Below are 22,955 nucleotides of genomic sequence, written 5' to 3' on the forward strand. Positions count from 1 at the left end.
ATGAGTCAAGACTTCAATGTGACAAAGATTTATTGTACAAGTTTATCTGAAACGGTGAAGGCTGAGAAGACCTCATCAGAAGTCTGGATAATTATCGTGTTCAATCAGCGCTTGTTCTTGCTCTCTGTGATCGTTGGTGTCTCTGTCGCCTTCATCGGCCTCGTCTTCGTCTCTTTGGTGAGATAAGACTTCGATCAGGGAAGGAAGACTCCCCCCTCGTAGGAAACCTTCGTCTCTCTGCAGGACGCCGTTGATCCTGTTGGTCTGAAGAGGAAAATACTGTTTATCTCCAGCAGCGTCTGCAGGACGGTGGATCTCCAGATCTTCAGCACTCATCCTGGAAAAGACAGGAGACAATGCAAGTTCAAACTAGTCGATGTGATACAATTAATAATTTAATTAACAATTAAAATCTCTGTTACAACCGATGGTCCTGCATTAACCCTTGCGTCGTCCTGCGGGTCAAAATTCACCCGTTTTAAAGTTTGAAAATGTGGAAAAAATATATATTGTCACAGTGAAACACTTGATGTCCACATTTTCAACATTTTTGGGAAATCTCTGAACATCTTTTGGTGGAAAAAAGAAATGTTAAAAATGCTTCTTAAGAACATTCACATAAAAATCAACCAAAATCCAGCAAATTTCTCTGGAGCTAGTTTACCTCTGAGTGGACGTTCTCATCTAGTTTACCTCTGAGTGGACGTTCTCATCTAGTTTACCTCTGACTGGACGTTCTCATCTAGTTTACCTCTGACTGGACGTTCTCATCTAGTTTACCTCTGAGTGGACGTTCTCATCTAGTTTACCTCTGAGTGAACGTTCTCATCTAGTTTACCTCTGACTGGACGTTCTCATCTAGTTTACCTCTGACTGGACGTTCTCATCTAGTTTACCTCTGAGTGGACGTTCTCATCTAGTTTACCTCTGAGTGAACGTTCTCATCTAGTTTACCTCTGACTGGACGTTCTCATCTAGTTTACCTCTGACTGGACGTTCTCATCTAGTTTACCTCTGAGTGGACGTTCTCATCTAGTTTACCTCTGAGTGAACGTTCCCATCTAGTTTACCTCTGAGTGGACGTTCTCATCTAGTTTACTTCTGAGTGGACGTTCTCATCTAGTTTACTTCTGAGTGGACGTTCTCATCTAGTTTACCTCTGAGTGGACGTTCTCATCTTACCTCATATCGAAGGTGGATCCTTTGAAAGTCGGTCTGAGACTCTCTGCTGCCGTGGACAGAGTGTACGGGACTGAAAAGTGTCTCTGCTTCCAGTGTTTGTCCTTCACAACCGGAGCCAGGTTCTGGTACATGTTGTCCACCGCCAGCATGGACACCTGCAGGGACACACTAATTAATGTTATTTATCTTTATTTGAGGTGTTTCTGGGGTTTCTGAGTGAAGCTTTGAGGGTTAAACCTGAATGTTTCTGTCGATCAGCTGGTTGGTTTCAAAGTCGTCATCGTCTTCACCGAATGGATTAATGATCAGTTCTCCAACCTGCAGGAAGTCATAAGAATCACTCAGAAACTGTCTTTAAAATGCACTTTTCACAATAAAAGACTTGCAAATATATTTAACTCCGATGTCCGAGTGCTTTGAATGCACCATGTTGACGTCACGTCCTGTACAGTCTATGCTGCTACAGATACGAGCCGACACGCCCCGCTGAGGGGGCTGATCTTAGACCTCACTCATGTGGATGACAGCTGGACTTCGGTGTGACAGTAAGATACTAGTTAGACTGGGTTAGACTACATGCTAATATAACTGTTCACAATGTATTAAATGCTAATAGTGTCTAAATTCACATAAAGTGTTTGCTTGCGAGACGAGCCACGGTTTCCAGTGAGTCTGGGCCTTGCTAATTTTACTTCTGTAGCTAGCTAATGTTATAGAACAGCCACAGAAGGATGGTGGGGGATCGTCTGTGGAAGTTTTTCTCCTTTTTTTTGTTGATAATTACAACCTGTGGTTCTGACAACAGACTGTAAGTCAAAAGAAATCACACATTCACTAAGACTTAACATGACATTAAAGTGTAATCAAACCCCCAGTCACACCAGGTTTTCATGTACTGTTTGAAAACTACATCCTGCTTGTTTAATGCTGGTTTTTATAATTTTGGTGTCAAGGTCATAATAACACCAACATTGATGTGTTTCATCATAGCACAGTCATATCATTTAGTTTACAGCTGAAAAAACATTTACATGTTAAGTATCTCTTTAAAGGTTTAAATTGTACACATCAGATTGTATCATAGTTAATAATGAAAATTATCAAAGGAAAAAACGTGTGATTCTTGTAGGAGACAGTAAAGAATGAAGAGGAAGGGAACCAGAGGAGGAAGAGCATCCCAGAGAGGAGATGGAGGAGGAAGAGTTCAGAGAGAGAGAAAGAAATGAAGGCATGCAGAGCTCAGACAGCGAAAGGTAAATCAGAGACTATCTCTGGTCCAGCTGGTCCAGCTGCTATAAATATTGCTTTAGTATAATATATCTGAGTAAGAGGTACACCTGTCACAATAATTAGCTTTTTGGACAAATTATTATCTGATGTAGTTAGTCTTTTAATTTTAAGATAAGTAGATCCTTAATTCTTAGGAATATCCAAATATTGAAATTATAGAATTATTGTAAGAAATGTCTCAAATAAAGAGCATCAAAAAATAAAACCACAAATCTAAGACAATAAATAAAATTATCTGGACTCTGACTCTGTTCTAGATGAATTAATAATGTAATCATTGTGGCAGGCTGAACATAAGCATAGATCATATACACACATATACATATACACACACACATACACACACACACACACACACACACACACACACACACACACACACACACACACACACACACACACACACACACACACACATATATATATATATATATATATATATGCAAATATGCAACCCCCTAAAATGTATCTGCCACCCTATTAATTTTTCTCTAAATCCGCTCCTGAACACAGATGATGTGTGGCGTGTGGCACTTCTTATTCTTTCATAATGAGGAATAATCCTGTCATATTCGACTTTTGGCTCAGACCCTTTCATTGTATCCATTAAACCAGTGATAACAGATATTTAGCTGTGAGTCTGCAACAGCTGTCATATCAAAATGCAAACTGGAGACATATAGCCAGTTAAAAAGACCAAAAGAATTGGTCACCTTGAGTGGTACCAATTCTGTATATATAAAACAAGTCAGTGAAAACCTACTCGGCATTAAGACCATAGACTTATTACACTGTCTATGATTTAGACGGATTCTGATTAATGCAGCCTAAAATTTGAATATGAAATGCTACCTTGAGCCAGCCGACGTAGAAGAAGAACTGCAGCAGAGTGAAAACAGGAACGTACATGTCCAGCTGGTGGTCCACGTATCCTTTCTCAGGGTTCAGGAATTGTCGTCCGATAACACAGAAGGCAAAGTAGGAGTAAACTGCGACAGTTACCACCTGAACAGGTAGACAATCAGATGGAGAGAGGCAGTCGTAAAGGGAATTTAGTGCATTTATTTACTCTAAAAGTGGTTCAGAATGACTTTATTTCAGACAAAGACTGAAGACAGAGGAGATATACAGCTTCAGGTGACGTTAAAATAGATTTTTTAGTTTTTATCTGTAAAACTCCTCCCTGATGGAGGAAGTGCACTGATTCAAATTGATTCTCATATGATTTACACACAACACAACCAATAATGTCCAGGATCAATAAACAGGAAACAAAACGCTGAATAGAGACACGTAACATATGACTATTAGATCTGCAGAACATGATAGAAGAATCCTGTCTGGATGCAGGTATAAAGGTATACAAGTACAATGTACAGGTGTAGGAGTGGAGGAAACGCTGAAATAAAGATTAAATGGGTAATAAAGTACAGTGAGTAAAATGTCCTTAATCCTGGTGTCGTCCTGCGGATCAAATTGACCCATTTTAAAGTTTGAAATTTGGAAAAAAACATGTTTTATGTCCACATTTTCAACATTTTTGGGAAATCTTTGAACATTTTTTGGTGGAAAAAAATGTAAAAAATGTTTCTTAAGAACATTCACATAAAAATCAACCAAAATCCAGCGAAATTCACTGGATTTTGGTTGATTTTTTTATGAATGTTCTTGAAGAAAATATTAGAAGTTTTACTGATATGTATGGAATCACTTCAGATATTTTTAGGATTTTTTTTGGAAGATTTTAACTCATTTTTTATTACAAGAATTTTCTTGCTAAATTTGGGGAAATTTTTTAAAATGAAACTTTTTAGGGAATCTTTTAAGGAATTATTGGAATTTTCTTCCTGAAGGTTTTGCAAATTTTCAGAAATTTGGGGATTTTTTTTGCTGATTTTTTGATTTTTTTTTTCAGACAAGGAAACAATATTTTTTGGTGCCCGTAAATAAGGACAACAAGTGGGTTATTACATCTGAAATTGGGAGGTTACATGAAAGCAAAAATCTATTTTTGAGTGAACAACTGCTATTTTTTTAGCATGTCTGGTTTATTTTAAGACACCTAAGCTTGACAATCCTGGTAAAATAGAGCTGAAAATAAGTTTTCCAGCTAATTTTAAGATCTCAAGATTCTAAATATCATATCTTCTTTCAAGAAATCTTACCAAGACATTTTTCACTTGTTCTATTGGCAGATTTTTTCAGTGATTTCAAGGTAAAAGTTCCTTGAAATAAGTTATTTTTTCTTGGATTGAGAGGGGCATTTTTTCCAGTGTAGTAGTGGAGTAAATAGACATTCCTGCTGGTACCTGAGTGTAGACCAGAGGGATGCTGATCCAGTCGTAGTGGAACAACAAGCTGCACTTTGCTCTGTAGTTATTCAGCTCCTGAAACACAGAAGATCAGTGAGAAACACAGTCCAGACACACATCAGGGTGCTATGTGATCTATATGGTGTTATTCTGGATAGAATATGAACCTCGTACATCCATCAGCAGCCTCAGAGCGACGTCGTCCCTCACTCGTCCCTCCTCTCTCGCTCTGGACGCCAAGTTTGAAAACCAGGTTAAAGGAATCCAGTATTTGTTGAAGTCAGAGTGCAGAGACTCGAACTTTTTCAGCTCGTGGACCGTCATGAATCCTGCACACGCATGACACACACTGACGTGACCCAATATTAACTAACGGTAATATAAAACATCATCTTTAAAGAGCAGAGAGCTGTAAGAGTATAAGTCTATAAGGTTAGCAGGCTGCAGCTGTTTCTTCCTGTCCTCCTGTTGTCTTCATGTATGCTCTTTACTACCTCAAAAACTGCCAGATCAGCATTGTCTGGAAATTATTTTTTACAAGAAATGGTCAACAAATGAAGTTGGTATCTACTTTTAAATATCTAGGATTTTTAATTGATGACCATTTGTCTTTTAAGAAGCACATCCAGTATATGGTTAAAAAAAAGCAAAAAAAACTCTTATTAGGATTTTTTTTTTTTTTTTTTTTTTTACAGAAACAAGCCTTGCTTTTCCTTTTGTCTAAAACAGAAATTGGTGGAAACAACTTTTTTGCCTGTTATTGACTATGGAGATGTGTTGTATATGAAGGCTTCTGCTAGTTGTCTGAGCATGCTGGACAGTGTGAACCATGCGGAGCTGAGATTCATTATCAGATGTGCTCTCCTTAACCACCACTGTGTTCTATTCTAAAGTTAACTGGACATCTTTAAGTGCCAGACGTCTCAGCCATTGGTGTTTATTTACAGAACCATTCTGGGCGTTGTTCCTTCCTATTTGTCTTGTCTTTTAACAAGGAAACATGGAAGTCACAATCTCTGATCTATGGATTCTCTGCAGTTTGTCGTCCCCAAAGTACGATCTGAACTCAGAAAGAAAGCATGTAGGTTTTCTGCACTTGATGCTTGGAATAAATTACAATCTGAACTTGAACTTCAAGCCCTTGTTCCACCAAATGAGTTTAAAGTTCTGGTGAAATCTTTACAGTCTACCTGGTCTGTGTGAGCAAGTTTTAATGTTGTTAATTTTATCTATTATTTACTGTTTTTAATGCGACTTTGCTGCTGCCGTCTTGGCTAGGTCTCCCTTGTAAAGGAGATCTCTGATCTCAATGGGACTAACTTAGTTAAATAAATGCCAAATAAAGATTAAAAAATAATTAAAAGTAGAATCCGGGTAAATATCCCGACACGTTCCTACCAGCCTCCACAACATGCTCCATGGTTGGGAATCTCCTGTGGACTCTGGTGCTGATGGACCTCAGGATGAGGACGGAGGATAAGTTTGCGTATCTCATGAGCGTCCGTCGCAGCAGACGTCCTCTATCGTCGGCTCCGTGGACGTTTCCAGAAACCACCATCATTAGGTTGTCTGGCAGCGGGAAGCTGGTGTACTGACCCCACCACCGGTTGAAGGCCAGGGTCACGTAGAAACCTGCAGCAGAAACAGATCAAACAAGGGATTGATCTTCAGATTAGACTTTTGTCAGATAGAGTCTGTTCGTTCAGTCTTACCGAGAACAAACAGGACAGGGATGAAGGTGGTGTTTGTGAACTTATCACAGTAAAGAGCCACTCGCTCAAACAGATCCTGCTGCCTCGGAGAGAGAAGAAACCTGCAAAAACATCGCAAAACTTCAAGGATTCTGCAGCAAAGGGCTGAATGAAAGGATGAAATCTGTGACTTTACCTGTAAAACACGCTGAAAAACAGATAAACAGCAGAGAACACCAGGAACTCCTTATACAGCAGCCTGTAGATGCTTCCTCTCCACCTGAACAGGAGTCTGGAGAAACCACAAAACCTGGCGTTGGCCACCTCCAGGGTGTAAGAAACGGTCATGTTTAGGCAGAAAACCCTGAAAAATACCAACAATAACTGGTGTATTGTGTGATGAATTAACAACACTGTAAAAATGAGTGGTATTACAGATGTTTCCTGCTAAATTACAGGTAATATCTGGTAAAAGCACAGAAACAAAACTGAATTTTTGCTGGTAGACCAGAAACACGAGTCAAAACTGTGCATGATGTTCACATCGGAAATCTGTGTTTTTTATAAATAGTAAATAGTGTTTGACAGCACAGTTCTACTGTATTTAACCCTCCTGTTGTCCTCATTTACAGGCATCAAAAATATTGTTTCCTTGTCTGAAAAAAATAAAAATTCAGCAAAAAAATTCCCCAAATTTCTGAAAATTTGTAAAACCTTCAGGAAGAAAATTCCAATAATTCCTTAAAAATGTCCCTTATATATACATATAATATTCACTTATAAATAAATATAATCTTTAATGCAATCTTTTAATGCACCACATGACACTCAGGGTTACACTATCACGGTGCAGGGATAATGTCTCCAGTCTGGGATCGGGAGACATATTAACAGGGAGTAATGGGGGGATCTCACTAATATGGCCTCACTGGTGGGACCCGGCCCCCTTATAGCTATGGTGTGGCGGGGGTGGACCATCATCCGTGTTGCTGTGGCTGGGGGGTCCCCGGGACCTGGGGGCTGTGGTCGGGGGGGGTTCTCCTGCGTGCCCGACGGGTCCGGGCAGGTGCGATGGCTCTTGGTGGGCTGCGGGGGCTGGATTGGCCGTCCTGGTGGGCGCTGTGGCTGTACTGCGGGCCGGTGGCATGTGGTGACTCTGTCCTGGTGGGTTGTCAGGGCGCATTGCGGGGAGTGGGGGCCCTGGGTGTACTGCGCTCACCTGGGGCCTGGTGCGGGGGGTATGCGGGGTGCCTCCCTGTCGGCATCGCCGGGCCCCACCACACTGTCCATTTTTACCCTCTGGACTCACATCGGGTCCCGGCTCCGATTTCCTCTGGCCGGCTCCCGGTGGCGGCCTGCCTTGTGATGGGCTGGTTGCCATCCCTTCGGTGGGCCGCTCGGCCCCTGTGTCTGGCTTCCTGGCTGTGTGGGGCCGTTGGCCCCCTTGGGGGGGGGGAGGGGGGGTGGGGGTGGGCGGGTCGGGTGGTGGGGTGGGGGGTTTGGTGGGGACTGGGGTGGGCGGGGTTAGGGTTTGGGTGGCGGGTGGGTCCTCGTGCCCCGGGCCACCTGGGTCGGTCTGGGCGCGCAGGGGGTGTCAGTAGCTGCTCCCTCTTGTTCTCCGGGTTCGCGTCGTTCACGGTGGCCCCGGTGGCTCTCTGGGGGTGCCGCCCTGTGGCTCCTACGGCCCGGGGGGAGGGATGCCCTGTTGACTTGGCCCTGCCTTGCCGTGACTGCTGTTCTGGGCTTCGGGGTTCTTCACACTTGCATGTTTGATCAGGTCTTGCCAGCTACTGCCGAGTCCCATTTCAGCGATTGATGGGTCCCGCCAGAATGTGCTGAGAATTTCTCCAGTCTCTACCCTAAACTCATTCTCTCTCGCACTAGTATCCTTTTCTGGCCTATTCTATTCTATTCTATACTATCAAGACACCCACAATTATGGTGCTCAGTACCATTTGTTCATTTATTATTGAATCTCTTTTTCTTTTGTGTTGGTTTGGTTTTCTTTTCTTTTTTCAAATTTTTATTTATTTATTTATTTTTTTTTTTATTGATGGGCAATTAGTAGTTGGGCATAACACACCACCTTACAATCTTTAATTGCAATAGCAACGCCTGTTATTTTCTATCCCTGTTCATCCTGTTCGTCCTGTTCGTCCTGTCCAGTCTTTGTTTCCCCCACACATCACTGAGGTGTAGCACTGCCCTCCCTGGCTCATAATAGGGAATTCTAATAAAGAATATCTGCTTAGCTTTCAGGGAGGGCCGGTGATGGTCACACACATGCACTAAATATTAAAATATTTGGCTGCAACACTAAAATATGCATCAATCTCATAAAATGTTGACTCCCCTTTTGTGGAGTTAAACAATGAGAACAAATGCAGACAAAAAAAAAAACAAAAAAAAAAAAAAAAATATAATCTAAAATATATTTTTTCCCCCCCAAATTTTCAAACTTTAAAACGGATCAATTTTGACCCGCAGGACGACACGAAGGTTAAATTAGCAAAAATACCAGCATTTTACAAAGATTTGCTGCCAGATTAAAATTTATTAAATGCAGTTTTTATTTTACTATTTTTATTTATTTTTTTTGCAGTGCATAATAAACCATAAATAAATGTCTTACCTGTGAGGGTTGGATCCGAGGTGAAATCTGTCGTCCAGAGAAGGAAAGTTCTTCCTCTGAGCCTCAATTTAAACCTTTCTGTTCTGTCATAAATTAACATCTTAAATTTATTACCTGGGAACCTGCAGACAGAAACACACTCACGGATAAAGACTGAAAACAAACTGTTTCCTCCTTCAGATGAAAACTTCATTGATCAGCTGATTTGTGACATCATCGATAAAACACTGGGCCAATAAAACACGGTGTCAGTAAGTACTGAATGTTATACAGCTGATAGAAAATGATTACTGCTGATGCAGGCTTGTAGAATTTAAACTATCTTTTTATCTCTCATTTTTTTCTACAAAATAGCAGAAAATATTTAAAACTATGCGTCACATGTCACACAAAACACTAAATATGCACTTTATTACCACATAAGAAAGCTGTAGAAATACATCAAAAAACTCACATTTCAGAGGAGTTTTCCTCAAAAAACTCAATAATAATGTAATTTATTTCTCTCAAAAACTGTCATTTCAAACTGTTTCACAAGTAAAGATGAAAAAAAACTCAACATACATTTACATATATATAAATTAGGGAGCATATTTATATATCATATTTACATAAACTAACCTGCAAAGATTTCTAATTACACACAGCAGTTCAAATCATGTTAGGAAAAATTCAAATTAATTTTCTTTCAATCTGCTAGTTGATTGTATAGATCTCTGCTGAGGAGTAGGACTCTGGAATTCATTTCTTTACAAGCTTTTATATTATCTGTAATATTTCAATGTACTGTGATCAACACTTTTATCTGTTTTATGACTTTATGTTTTTCATTTTAGATTAAAAATGGAATGAATAGGGTTTCAGATGCATTTTTATGGTGTTTTGATCTGTTTTGCTTCGTGAATCCTGATTATTCACTGTATATGTGTCTAATTAGCCGTAAACCTGTATTATATGTTTCATAATTCTGTTCTTTATGCTGTTTGTGTTACTTCTGGTGAAATAAAGTTTTTATTTGTGGGATAAAAAGCAATACTGTGGTATTAAAATGTAGCTTAGAGATGCTAAGTAAAGCTTTAAGGTACTTTGGACCTGTTTTCTGAGTGGATCTGCTGCCTCGCCACAGTAACTCTAATAAAACACACAGACTGATGCACAGCAGAAGCTTTCAGAGTTATTTATATAGTTGTACATATTTATACTGACTGTGACTGCATGTCAGCAGTCCAAACATCAGGTCCATCCTTGCCGTCTCTCGGTCTTTGTCTTTGGTTCTCCTGTTTGTTTTTCACATGGTTTCGGCCGTCTACTGTAAATCAGACTCTTCTTTCTGTGCTCCTGTTTGCTGTCCTCTGACTGGATATTTATGGGATCATGTTTCCTCCATCAGAGCTCAGAAATCACCCAGAACTTCCCTATTCTCACACTGTTTGCACCTGTAGCCTGTAATAAATTTATTACCCTTAGATTTATGTATTTGTCACAGTGAATTATCCTCAATGTGCATTTATTTAACTCTTGTGTCGTCCTGCGGGTCAAAAGTGACCCGGTTTAAAGTTTGAAAATGTGGAAAAAACATATTTTCACAGTGAAACTTATGATGTTCACATTTTCAACATTTTTGGGAAATCTTTGAACATTTTTTGGTGGAAAAAAAGAAATGTTAAAATAATTATATTAATTAATAATTTTAGGATTTTTTTTGGAAGATTTTTACTCATTTTTTGAAAATATTTACAAGAATTTTCTTGCCAAGTTTGGGGGATTTTTAAAAAAAAATAAAACTTTTAAGGAATTATTGGAATTTTCTTCCTGAAGGTTTTGCAAATTTTCAGAAATTTGGGGATTTTTTTTTGCTTAATTTTTGGATTTTTTTCAGACAAGGAAACAATATTTTTGGTGCTCATAAATGAAGACAACAGGAGGGTTAAAGCTAATTTCAATTCCAGACGCTAGATGGCGCTCCTGTTGTGCTCCCAGCTTCGGCCCTGAGGCCTCGCTGTCTGTATTTTTGTCATAAACACACCCAAAGATCCTTCTATTGACAGAAAACAGTAAAAAGAACACCTGACATACTAAATAGTGTGTCGGTTTGTTCATTTATGATCCTTTTTTATCTATAAAAGCACAGATTAGCAGCCTGTAACACACTTTTTAGGATTATTTCCTCTTAAAGTTAAAAGGTACATAGCATTTTCTATAGTACCTGTTTTTTTCTATTATTGCTCAGATGTCATATTTATAGACAAAGGCTTCTCTGTGACCTTGGTCCATCCAGATGAAACGTCCTCCCAGATTAGCACGAGCAGCCCAGTCATTTCCTGATCTAAGACCTCTGAGAAAGCAGCTCATCGTTTCAGTAACCCAATGCTGTAATTACAACTTCCCACGGTGGCTGAAATCAGAGCTCAACAAAGAAGTGGGATTTCAGGTAGCTGGGGCAGACCTGGGTCATTGTCGGGGCAGAAAAGAACCCAGAGGCCACTGAGAAAAAAGCCTGAATGGAAAGATCTGGAACAAGTTCTCAACGATACTAATGATAGAGTTCAGGTTTTTCTGTCCTCTATCACCAGTTTATGGGGTTACTAATCACCATAATAAAGCAGAAATCTGTTTCAAAAAGGGTTTATTTTCTTTACAACAATCTTTTGCATACAAAACAATCAAAGTAGTGCATCCAGTTTAAACATCAGGACAAAAATCAGTGCTTTTATTGTATATGATGTCAGTATTACCATTTAGTTGCCAAAGAATCATTAATAATGTAGTTTTTAGCATTTAGAGGAAGAAACTGTGCCATCAAACAGTTCACATGACCCAATTTTACCCAAATAAAAGTAGTCATGAATGTTTATAATTTTTGCATCTTGTTCAGTTGGTGTTCTTTTGGTGAAGTTTATTTTCCAACATGAATGTCTAAATGCTGCTTCAAACCCGTTTTTGAACTTCAAGGAGACTGAACTTCCTATTTTGTTGGCCGAAAAGTGGTCGAATAGAAATACACAGAGTCTAATAAAGACTGAAGAAGGTTTTTAAATAGCCGCAATGTGTAAGGTTTTAACCTTCCTGTTGTCCTCATTTATGGGCACCAAAGAATATTGTTTCCTTGTCTGAAAAAATCCAAAAATTCAGCAAAAAAATCCCCAAATTTCTGAAAATTTGCAAAACTTTCAGGAAGAAAATTCCAATAATTCCTTAAAAGTTTTATTTTTAAAAGATCCCCCAAATTTGGCAAGAAAATTCTTGGAAATATTTTCAAAAAATGAGTAAAAACCTTCCTCGTCAAAATTGACCCGTTTTAAAGTTTGAAAATGTGGGGAAAAAAAAAATTCACAGTGAAACTTCTGATGTCCACATTTTCAACATTTTTTCACTGGATTTTGGTTGATTTTTATGTGAATGTTCTTAAAGAAAATATTAGAAGTTTTACTGATATATATGGAATCACTTTAGATATTTTTAGGATTGTTTTGGAAGATCTTTACTCATTTTTTGGAAAATATTTACAAGAACTTTCTTGCCTAATTTATAACCTTTAAGGGAAACTTTTAAGGAATTATTGGAATTTTCTTCCCGAGGGTTTTGCAAATTTTCTGAAATTTGGGGAATTTTTTTGCAGAATTTTTGGAGTTTTTTCAGACAAGGAAACAATATTTTTTGGTGCCTGTAAATGAAGACAACAGGAAGGTTAAAACAACAGCAGGAAACATTAAAAAATCATTTGTTGATGTGTTTTCACCAAAGACAACATAATTTGCTGGCTGCCACTCAAATAATATCTGCCAGGAAGTTGTCATTTCAGCCAGCAAGACCTAGAAAATCAAACAGAAATAAGGAAATACCAGTCTGATTTTGTGAACCATTACAGTAAGGCCATTATAAGGAATGGAAGGAATAGAAACAACAATTCTGGAGTATTCTTTCCCCCCGGTTGCTAAAATTAACCAAAAAATACCATATTTACAACTAAAAGCCATTTTTCTGTACAAAATGCAACATTCACACATTTGTTTGTTTGTCTTTTGGCTGAGGAGCTTGTGGCATTTGGAAAGCAGTGATCCTTACATTGTTGATAAATAAAGCTGCGGTGGGAAATCTGTGAGAAACCCGTCTGGAAAATACACCTCAGTTTTTTCAATTCCAGGAAGCTCCACACCCTTCGCTGCACCCTCGTCTCTCACAAACCAATTAGCTCTGGAAGCCAGCAGTGTGGGTGTGATTCGTCCGTCTGTTTTCCACATCTTAGATAACAATCGAGTGTCTGCGCCTTTACAATGACAGCGTTGTCTTTTGTGCAGGTCTCCTCTCCCGTTTTACTGAGATTTTTATCTTAAACCAGCATTTAGACCCGGCACTTTCCAACCGATGTGCACATTTTGGTGTTTTCATCCTTCATAAACAATCAATGACAGATTTAGACTTCTCATCGGAGCAGTACATTCCACATTTCACTTTGAATTAAGTGTGAGCATTGCGGTGGGATTAGTCACTGTTCAGCACCTATATTTCTGGTTGTGCAGCTTCATTAGGAAACATTGTGAATGCAGCGTAATGAGCAACAAGTCCGACTGGAATGCTTTTAACAATTACACATGGGTGAGGTAAAGAAATGGACATACAAAGACCTGCATCACTTCATATCAATTAAAAATATGTCCTGTCTTTTGTTCAGCATTAAATAGAACAAATGTGTTTGTGTTTTTGCTTTTTTTTTCCAGAGAGAGAAAAGCTGGCTTCCCTTTCAAACCCTCACTGCGTTCCTCAGGTCCCGAAGGAAAAGCCTCGGATTGAATCACTTCCTCTTACATTGGGATGCTACAGAGGTCAGGCAGCACCGTCTGTCAGGAGATAACCTGCGTTTTCAAACTGTCTCTCTTTGGTGCACAAAAACAACATTTTGGACATTTTGGGAAATGCACTTTGTCGTTTTCTGCCCAGAAATAGACTGATAGAGGTCTCATGGTTGTACTTTAAATACGCAGCTGGAGCCAAGAGGAGGTTAGCTTAGCATAAAGATAAGAAGAAATGGGAACCGGTAGCCTGGCTTGGTCCAAGGTTAAAAATCAGCCAACATTTTGTGAATTTAGACACACTAAGTCATGCTATTCGTCAAAAGCAAGTCATCATAACAGTGCTGACCTTTTAGAAAACGAAGGGTCACGACTTCTACCGACGCACCCAAAGGCCAATATTCACGTTAATGTTCTGCCTTTTGTGATCCACTTCACCATGTAAAAGCTAGACTGGATGCATATTGCAGATATGCAGAATGTCATTACAGATACCTTGAATTAGAATTTTAATTTGGTGAAACAACACTGAAGGTTTCTGTACTTATAAAATGAGCTACAGCAAGTGTTAATAAAGGCAGGAGCAACGTGCTTTTCAAACAAACTATGGTGCTGGAACTGCATCTGCAGATGACAGCCGTTTGTCACCAAGTCAAAGCAGCCTGAAGCTGAAGTTCTACTAAGTTTCCACCACAAATCTTTGATGATCAAATCTCTCGTTCTCCACAAACTCTTCGCTGATTAGTTCTTCTAATTTCACGGCATTTTCTAACAATCTTATCACCCACAGTAGTCACCATAACATCTGCTAACACTGTTCAGATGCTTCACTGGGCCAATATCCAAAAGAAAAACCCACGTCTGCATCATGCACAATTCAGACTAGTCTCAATGATATTTGGGATATCTGTTATTTTGACTGGTCCAAACTGAATCAGAGATATTTAACTGTTGTTTGGCTGGTATGGATATCCTAAATAAAGATTCTCACCAGTTATCAATTACAAAAAAGGAAAATAAAAACTATAATGTCCACTAAAATCGTATTGTAATGTATAAAAAAAAAATCTGTTTGATTTTTTACTTTTTCTGTGTTAGCTTTAGTCCTAATGCAGAATCTAGCTATCTGTTCCTCTTTATCCCAAGCTTGACTAACATCCCTCTGGCTTCTGGACACCAAAAAACTCTTCATGACAGCAAATATTTCTGTGTAAAAAGGAAGCAATCGTAGCCGAAGTACAAAAACCCCACCATTCTACTGTGTTTATAACATTTAACCCTCATGTCGTCCTACAGGTCAAAATTGACCTGTTTTAAAGTTTGAAAATGCGGGAAAAAAATATATTTTCACAGTGAAACTTCTCATGTCCACATTTTCAACATTTTTGGGAAATCTTTGAACATTTTTTGGTGGAAAAAAGAAATGTTAATGTTCCTTCAAGAACATTCACACAAAAAAATCAACCAAAATCCAGTGAATTTCGCTGGATTTTGGTTGATTTTTATGTGAATGTTCTTAAAGAAAATATTAGAAGTTTTACTGATATATATGACACCATTTTAGATATTTTTAGGATTTTTTGGGAAGATTTTTACTCATTTTTTGAAAATATTTACAAGAATTTTCTTGCCAAATTTGAGGGATTTTTTAAAAATAAATTTTTTTAAGGGAAACTTTTACTGAATTATTGGAATTTTCTTCCTGAAGGTTTTGGAAATTTTTAGAAATTTGGGGAATTTTTTTGCTGAATTTTTTTTCAGACAAAGAAACAATATTTTTTGGTGCCCGTAAATGAGGACAACAGGAGGGTTACATTAAAGCAGATCAATGGCTGAATCAAACAGGACTGTGGGGTTCTTGTGTACAGACAAAAACACAAAGACAGAAACCTGCAGCTTCTCTGGAAGAGAGTTTTAAGACTTCCTCAGTCATCATGATGGTTTTACACGAGTGCTATTGATTTCTCGCCAATAAAACAAAAACAGAATTCCCAAACTGTTGAACCATTCCTCTGAGATGACGACAGGTCACGACAGGTGGACGTTCTCGTAGTCTCCGTGGTCCGAGTCCTCCAGTTCCATCCCCGGTACCAGGCTGTAGTACTCGGTGGACTGAGTCATGTAAGCTTTCTCTCTGTCTGCTGAGTCTTTCATCACTTCCGTCACGCTGACGGTGTCCAGCTCCGTCTTACTGGCCCCGTCGGGCTCCTGGGAGCTGGAACAGCGTGAGGAGACTCTGGGAAGAGACTCCACTGATCCCAGTTTGATCTCCACTTCTTCATAGATGTCCCTGGTGCTGCCCAGCAGGGTGGAGGCCGGATGAAGCAGCAGCTGGTTCTTCAGGACTCCCTCTTTGTCTTTGCTCGGCTCAGTAACCGACGGCTGCTGCTTGTTGCGGGGATGTTTCTGTCCGTTGCAGCTGGAGCTGGGAGCCCTTTTCTTCGAGATGTTGAACACGGGAGCTTCTTTCTTCTTCCTCTTCCTCCCACAGCACCAGCAGAGCAGCAAGGCGGAGAGGATGAGGAGGGGGAGGATGATGAAGAGCGCCGTGAGGCCGGCCGGGCGGCAAACGTCGCTGAGCCTCACCGACCACACGGTCCTGCCGGCCAGGTGTCTGGGAGAGGAGCAGGTCAGGTTCTCCACCAGATCCTGCAGCCTGGTGGTCCTGTTGGCCTTCTCGCCCGCCTCCAGGCCTCCCAGTAGCAAACAGGAACAATCCCAGTAGTTCCCATCTAGCTCCAGCCTCTGGAGTCTGGGCTTCTGCAGGATAGAACCAGGGAGGAAGCGCAGCCGGTTCCCCTGCAGGTTCAGCTTCTGGAGGCCTTCAGAGTCCTGGAGGAAGCCTTCAGGAAGCTCCTCCAGCAGATTCCGGCTCAGATCCACCTCCACCAGGCCGGTCTGGTTGGCCAGAAACTCTCTGGGCAGCTCAGTTAATCTATTCTGACCCAGTAAAACTTTCTGCAGTGAGGACGTCTCTTTGTGGTTTCTGTCGACGGAGCTGATGTTACAGTTGGAGAGGTCCAGAGTCTCCACGCTGGTTTCATTGGTAAACACAGACCAGCGCACATGGCTGAAGGCAGAGCCGGAGAAGTTCAGGCAACAGACATCAGCAGGAACCTTGGAGGGAAACTGGGACAAAACGGTGGCAGCTGGACAAACACATCCAGCAACAAGTCCATCCGTCACCAGAGACATGGAAACAAGCAGGAGAATCCACCAGACGAGCATCTCTGAGACAGGAAAGACAGTAAATGTGACTTCATCGCTGCATATTTTACTACAACAGTGTCTTCTTCCTCTTCCTACCTGCCTCCTATTGGATCCTCTGTACTACCAAGGACGTAAATACACCTCAGCTCCTCCGAGGACTCCTGGTTACCGTGAGGATCGCAGCAGTTGGCATGGCGACCGGACCACTGGGATCAGCAGTGTTTGGCTGTGAAGAGAAAACAGATGCTTCTGTGACTGTGAGCTGTAAACTGACAGATGAACAAACACTAGTACAGGTTTCAGCTGGATCTAAGATGCAGACTTTAGACCCCTCAAATCTGGGCTGATGCACTTTTAACCAAATAAATCAATAAATCTGCACTTTGAACAAGGTCCTGCATACTTGGTGTTGATTATTTCAGAAGCAATTCTACTTTTTTTTCTGGAAGAATCTAAATAATTGACTAAAGATGTATTTGAATCGACACAAGGATAATAAAAATGAACTTTCTTTGAACAGTTTCTAATGGTAATTGTTATTTTATAGATTTTCCCTGTTTGTTATATTGCAAATAATATAAAGTAGAATCACAGAAAAAAGTAGAAGTTTAACCCTCCTGTTGTCCTCATTTACGGGCAGCAAAAAAATATTGTTTCCTTGTCTGAAAAAAATACAAAAAAATCCGCCAAAAAATTCCCCAAATTTCTGAAAATTTGCAAAACCTTCAGGAAGAAAATTCCAATAATTCATTAAAAGTTTGCCTTCAAAGTTTTATTTATTTTTTTTTTTTATTAATCCCCAGCAAATTTCGCTGGATTTTGGTTGATTTTTTTGTGAATATTCTTTAAGAAAATATAAGTTTCACTGATATATCTGTAATCAATTTAGATATTTTTTGGATTTTTTTGGAAGATATTTACTGATTTTTTGAAAATATTTACAAGAATTTTCTTGCCAAATTTGGGGAATTTTTTACAATAATATTTTTAAGGTAAACTTTTAAGGAATTCTTGGAATTTTCTTCCTGAAGGTTTTGCAAATTTTCAGAAATTTGGGGATTTTTTTTGCAGAATTTTTGGATTTTTTTCAGACAAGGAAACAATATTTTTTGGTGCCTGTAAATGAAGACAACAGGAGGGTTAACTGCAACAAACAACATCAAAGCAGAAACGGCAGAAAAACAACCTAAATGAGTCTGAGGATGTTTAACTTCACTGTAATTCCACCTCTCTGGACTATTTTAAACTCAGGGTTGGTTGCTGCCGTGTGTCTGCTCAGGAGACCGTGACATGACAACGTTTAGGAAACTCTAATTGCTGGTCACTTCCTAAAACACGCGTGTTCTGTGACGCAGCGTGAACACAAACGCACATGTGGTCAACATAAATGAGGCCCGTCTTTTCCAAATGAGAAGCAGGCAGGATGACAGAGACTGTTTGTTTCATCCTCCACAATAGGCCTGAAAGCTGCTCTGAGGCAGGAATGTGCTAACTCCCCAACAACAGGGCCGATTCTTCACCAGAGGAGGGTTTAGGCAGGACCACCGCTGTCAGCTAGAGCCTGACGGGGTCACGGAGACTCCATTAATCACAAAGAAACCTCACTTCACCCTCCGTAACGGGAGCCAGAGTCGTAATAAACTGACTTCAGACAGAGAATATTCAAATATACAATCGCTAGTCCCAACAAATCACAACACAACTAACAATCAACAGGTGACAAACTTTGAAAATCCAGAGATTCTACCCAAGATCACTGAATAGGTAACTGCTCTTGCCCTAACAGGTTGTATCTCAGCTGCAAGTGTTGTTGTCTAACTGAAAAAGTCAATTAGAGCTGAATACAGGGAATGGATTCAGTTACTGACAGCAAACGCATCATATTAGTTAATGATAACCAACTTTTATGATCATAAAGAATCATATTTGCTTTTCTGGAATTAAGTTTTTGGGTTTTTAATGTCATAAGAGTTAAATGCACTTGCTTTTTTGGATGTACAGTGCTTACCGTGTTTGCCACCGTTATTCTAAAGTAACCGTATTGCAGATTAGGATTCACAAATATATATATATATATATATATATATATATATATATATATATATATATATATATATATATATATATATATATATATATATATATAAAAACACACACTCAGCTTTACTTTCTCAGCTTTAACTCCCGTTAAAGAGCCCCAAATCAAGAGCTATCCTGTAAATTCTGTAAATTAAAAGGCAGAGATGGATTCTCAGCCTAAAATATGAGCAGAGCAGCGAGAGGCTCTGGAACAAACACAGGAAGTGAGTGTCAGTGGAGAGAAATAATCTGCCTGGAGCTGATATCTGCAGCTTGTACAGATGACCTAATACATCTAGAATGTGTAGAAGGGAGGATGAGATGAAGGAGGATGTATACGCTACAGGGGTGAGTCTGGATTCAAAGAGAGAACTGACACTTTGACACTGAGCATGACAGCAATAAGTTGGATAAATTCTCACCTAAAGCTGCTGAAAACTGATTTTCTGCAGCAGAAACAAGTAATTGGGACACTAATAATCTTAGAAATGTCACACTGGCATAAGATCTTAACAAAACACCTTGATACAGACCTGTTAAATTAGTTGATTTAGGAGTAGTGATGAGACACATACTGGGTGTTTTACTGTTGAAAGGTCAACTTGTCAGTACTCTCTAAGGGCTACTTTGGATTCCTGAACTACATTCTCTTGTTAGATATTAACTGATGGATACATCTGCAGTAAACTAGTACAGGCTGGTTTACTGGTTCTATTGGGTCTCTAGCTGATTTCATTGATGTATTGATTGATTTGCTAAATATGTTTTCCAGCAGACACACAGAAACATTCATTTAGAGTCATGTTTCTGGATGTCTGGTGAATATAACATCAAATATCGTTCTTCTTTGAGCTCTGTTTTGGTCTCTACAAATTCCTGAGATGAGATATCCACTGTGTTCACCAGCTCGTAGCTAACTTTATGGTTGTTGTTGGTGCTGAACGGGCAGTGCAAAGTCGGGTTTCTGAGATTTTTAATGGTCAAGGTGAGCAAAAACAGTAAATTTGCTGGTCTGAAAGCAAAACAATGAGCTGAAAGTCATTAAAACTGAAGAGAACTGCAGGATTTCATCACTTCGAGCAACAACTTTCAATACAAGTAGTCATGTGAGTCATAATTGGTATAATAATATGACATTTCTTTTTTCCCACCAAAAAATGTTCAAAGATTTCCCAAAAATGTTGAAAATGTGGACATCAGAAGTTTCATTGTGAAAATATGTATTTTCCCACATTTTCAAACTTTAAAACGGGTCAATTTTGACTTGAAGAACAACATGAGGGTTAAACTTATTTTGAGTTTTCTTGTAAAATTCAACTCAAAACAAGATATTTTCAAGATTGTTTGACTTAACAAGATATTTAAGATGCATTGTCTTAAACCAAGTCCCTCCATCTGCTGAAATGTCTCTTGTTAAGTGAATTTATCTTAAATCAAGTGGGATGAGACATTTGACTAAAAATCAGACAAAAAGACTTGGTAAGATTTGGAGTTTTTGCAGTGCATGGAGGAAACTAATTCTGGCAGCTTGCATCTACAACCTCATTCGTTCACTGACTATCCAGACTATATGTGAAGGTTGGAATAAAAGTAAATCAAGAGCTTTGCCTTCTGGCTCACAGCTAAAGTCCGTAAAACTTAATGAAAGTACTGTATAAGTGCCTGGTGCGCCCTCAGCTGGAGGTTTGTTCAGAGATTCAATGTGTTAAATATAGAGGTGTTGTTAGGTGATTTTTTTACCTCTGAACAGAGCCTGGCTAACTGTTCAGGCTAACCAGATCCAGGCTAACCTTTTCTGCTAACTGTTTCTCATTCAGGGTCAGTTTCATCGCTTGTTGGGATAAAGCCAAGTCTGTTTTAGGGGATTTATTAACGTTTTCTGACTTTAGGTGTTGTCCACGACTAAACTGAATATTTTCAGCTAAATCTTTAGAGGTTTTACCAAAGTTAAACATCGGTGTATTTTTCAGCATCCAAAAAAATACAGCTCCAGAGGTTGTTTCACCCTGCTTCATTGTTCTGATGTGTTTTTGGTTTTTGAAAACCCAGGAGGGCTACTAAACTGGATTAGATAGATTTGGTGAGTTCTAAGTAGTGACTGTCTAATTTTAAAGTTTTGAGCGAAGACGGACTTTAAAACTACATCTGGCTTAGATCAAAAGTCCTTAAAACGTCAGCAAAGCACCGTAGAAATGACTTGACGTGTTGAAATGTCATCGTAAAGCAGCTATTTATTCAGAAATCCTAAAAGAAAAGGAAAAATGAAAGAAAGCAAAGTTGATAAAAGACATAACCCTGTTCCTTCTCTCTTAATCTCAAACTCTTCAAGGTTCCATCATGTGAACTGAGCTCCTGTAGTTTGGTGGTTTTTATATCATCCTTTACTCTGGAATCATTTGCATGCTGCTATGAAAGATTTTTGTTCTAACTGATGGTTATCAACAGACAGATACAGTCAAACTTCCATCGCTCTGAACAGGAAAAAGGAAAAGTAGTGGGTTGCATGGAGGTAATGATTTAACTAGATTTGGATGCTGTAGTCCAAATGTTTACTTGAACATCTGAGTCACCAGGTCAGACGACTTTAAGCCTGAAGAGCCAAACTCCCGTCTCAGGAGGTTAACAACAACAACAACGACACTGTAAAGGTGAGAGTCGACCGGCTGCTGCCTTGTTTGGGGTTTCTGTCCGTTCATGTCGGTGCAAACACTGATCTTTGGAGTTCGACACACAAACGCTGGTGGACGTTTGCAGACTCTCAGCTCCTTCTGAGGGTGAAGGCGCTTCATCCAAACTGGGTATTTAAACCTGGAGAATGAGATGATCTCACTGGCTAACAATGTCAGTCGCTACATCCTCTCTGGCAGCGGTGCTTCCTCTGAAGTAACGGCCTCCATTCTCCTTTCATGCAGCTTTAAAATATCTGGGTAACACTGATGATGCACAAAGCACATTCTAGGTACTTTTTAAAGGCATTCAAGGTGATTTATGTCCAAAATTGTTACTTAAATCAGCTCATTTTTACTCAGTAATTTTAAATACACTCATTCAAAGCAAAGAAAAGTTGGAGATGTTTAATTCAATCAATAATATGTAGAAAAATCTAATTCTCTTGTTGTCTTTTAAAGTTTTCTGAGCATGATAGGAGATATTGGAACCTATTACCTCTGCACAAAACTCACCATAACAGCATTAATTACTGGAAAATGTGCAAAATGCAAAACCAAAACAGTGATAGTAAATAAGAATAAATAAGTTCCAAACACATGACTGAACACGTGTTTTCAGATATAAATCAGTAATCCAGGTGTGTTTTCCTACCTGTGTGAGTCTCTGATGGAGGATCCAGACGTCAGCAGCTTCTCTCCTCTCTGCATCCTCCAGCAGCCGGCTGAAGATCTCCTCCTCTGGCTCTGAGGGAGTGTCTCCGTCCAGGAGGAACGTGGAAGTCCAGCCTCCAGGTTCGGTTTTAGGGTGTTAATTAGGTTCCTCCACAACTCGATGTTTGGCTAAAGGGCGTTTATAAGCCGACTGGTCCGACTGAAGGCGACAGATTTGATCCTTCCTGAACTCAGAGGAAAGTTTAACTGAACTGCTGGTTGAGGACGGAGCGCCGCCTGGTGGCTCAATTGATGACTGACGTTTATCTTTATCATTTAAGGATAAGGATAAACTTTATTGATCCCACAGTGGGGAAAGTTCACCGTTACAGCAGCTCCAAAGAAAAAGTATTAAAAAGGCAGTGCAAGAATAAATAAGAAAAAAAACA

The 22,955-nt window shown here is 39.5% G+C and overlaps 2 protein-coding genes across 4 annotated transcripts; both read right to left on the bottom strand.

Annotated features, from left to right (window-relative positions):
* Nucleotides 1-12: 12 nt before the first annotated feature.
* best4 (bestrophin 4) lies at nt 13-9,132 on the bottom strand. 2 transcript variants are annotated; one of them, XM_055014646.1, is made up of 10 exons: nt 9,108-9,132; nt 6,672-6,839; nt 6,545-6,597; nt 6,183-6,416; nt 4,959-5,113; nt 4,782-4,859; nt 3,325-3,477; nt 1,420-1,500; nt 1,183-1,337; nt 13-337 (listed from the first exon to the last, which is right to left on the bottom strand). In XM_055014646.1, exons 2-10 carry the CDS (start codon nt 6,821-6,823, stop codon nt 76-78), a joined length of 1,323 nt encoding a protein of 440 aa, XP_054870621.1. In that variant the 5' UTR covers nt 6,824-6,839; nt 9,108-9,132; the 3' UTR covers nt 13-75. The 2 variants fall into 2 exon arrangements, with proteins under 2 accessions (XP_054870621.1, XP_023118315.1); XM_023262547.3 differs by having other exon boundaries at nt 6,497-6,597.
* A 2,584-nt stretch (nt 9,133-11,716) lies between these two features.
* Nucleotides 11,717-22,746, bottom strand: si:ch211-106k21.5 (leucine-rich repeat-containing protein 38). Of its 2 annotated transcripts, XM_035944579.2 has the most exons (3): nt 22,508-22,746; nt 17,204-17,333; nt 11,717-17,127 (listed from the first exon to the last, which is right to left on the bottom strand). In XM_035944579.2, exon 3 carries the CDS (start codon nt 17,123-17,125, stop codon nt 15,926-15,928), a length of 1,200 nt encoding a protein of 399 aa, XP_035800472.2. In that variant the 5' UTR covers nt 17,126-17,127; nt 17,204-17,333; nt 22,508-22,746; the 3' UTR covers nt 11,717-15,925. The 2 variants fall into 2 exon arrangements, with proteins under 2 accessions (XP_035800472.2, XP_054870622.1); XM_055014647.1 differs by lacking the exon at nt 22,508-22,746 and having other exon boundaries at nt 17,204-17,768.
* Nucleotides 22,747-22,955: the final 209 nt, after the last annotated feature.

This window comes from Amphiprion ocellaris, chromosome 10, assembly GCF_022539595.1.
Source record: "Amphiprion ocellaris isolate individual 3 ecotype Okinawa chromosome 10, ASM2253959v1, whole genome shotgun sequence".
Lineage (NCBI taxonomy): Eukaryota > Metazoa > Chordata > Actinopteri > Pomacentridae > Amphiprion > Amphiprion ocellaris.

What these genes read in the sequence shown, in the direction of transcription:
- best4 (XM_023262547.3), bottom strand. Translation starts at nt 6,823, where the DNA reads ATGACCGTTTCTTACACCCTGGAGGTGGCCAACGCCAGGTTTTGTGGT. An exon ending in TGATCGACAGAAACATTCAG is followed by an intron (nt 1,338 to 1,419) that starts GTTTAACCCTCA and finishes GTGTCCCTGCAG; the next exon opens with GTGTCCATGCTGGCGGTGGA. An exon ending in GGATCCACCTTCGATATGAG is followed by an intron (nt 338 to 1,182) that starts GTAAGATGAGAA and finishes TGTCTTTTCCAG; the next exon opens with GATGAGTGCTGAAGATCTGG.
- si:ch211-106k21.5 (XM_035944579.2), bottom strand. Translation starts at nt 17,125, where the DNA reads ATGCTCGTCTGGTGGATTCTCCTGCTTGTTTCCATGTCTCTGGTGACG.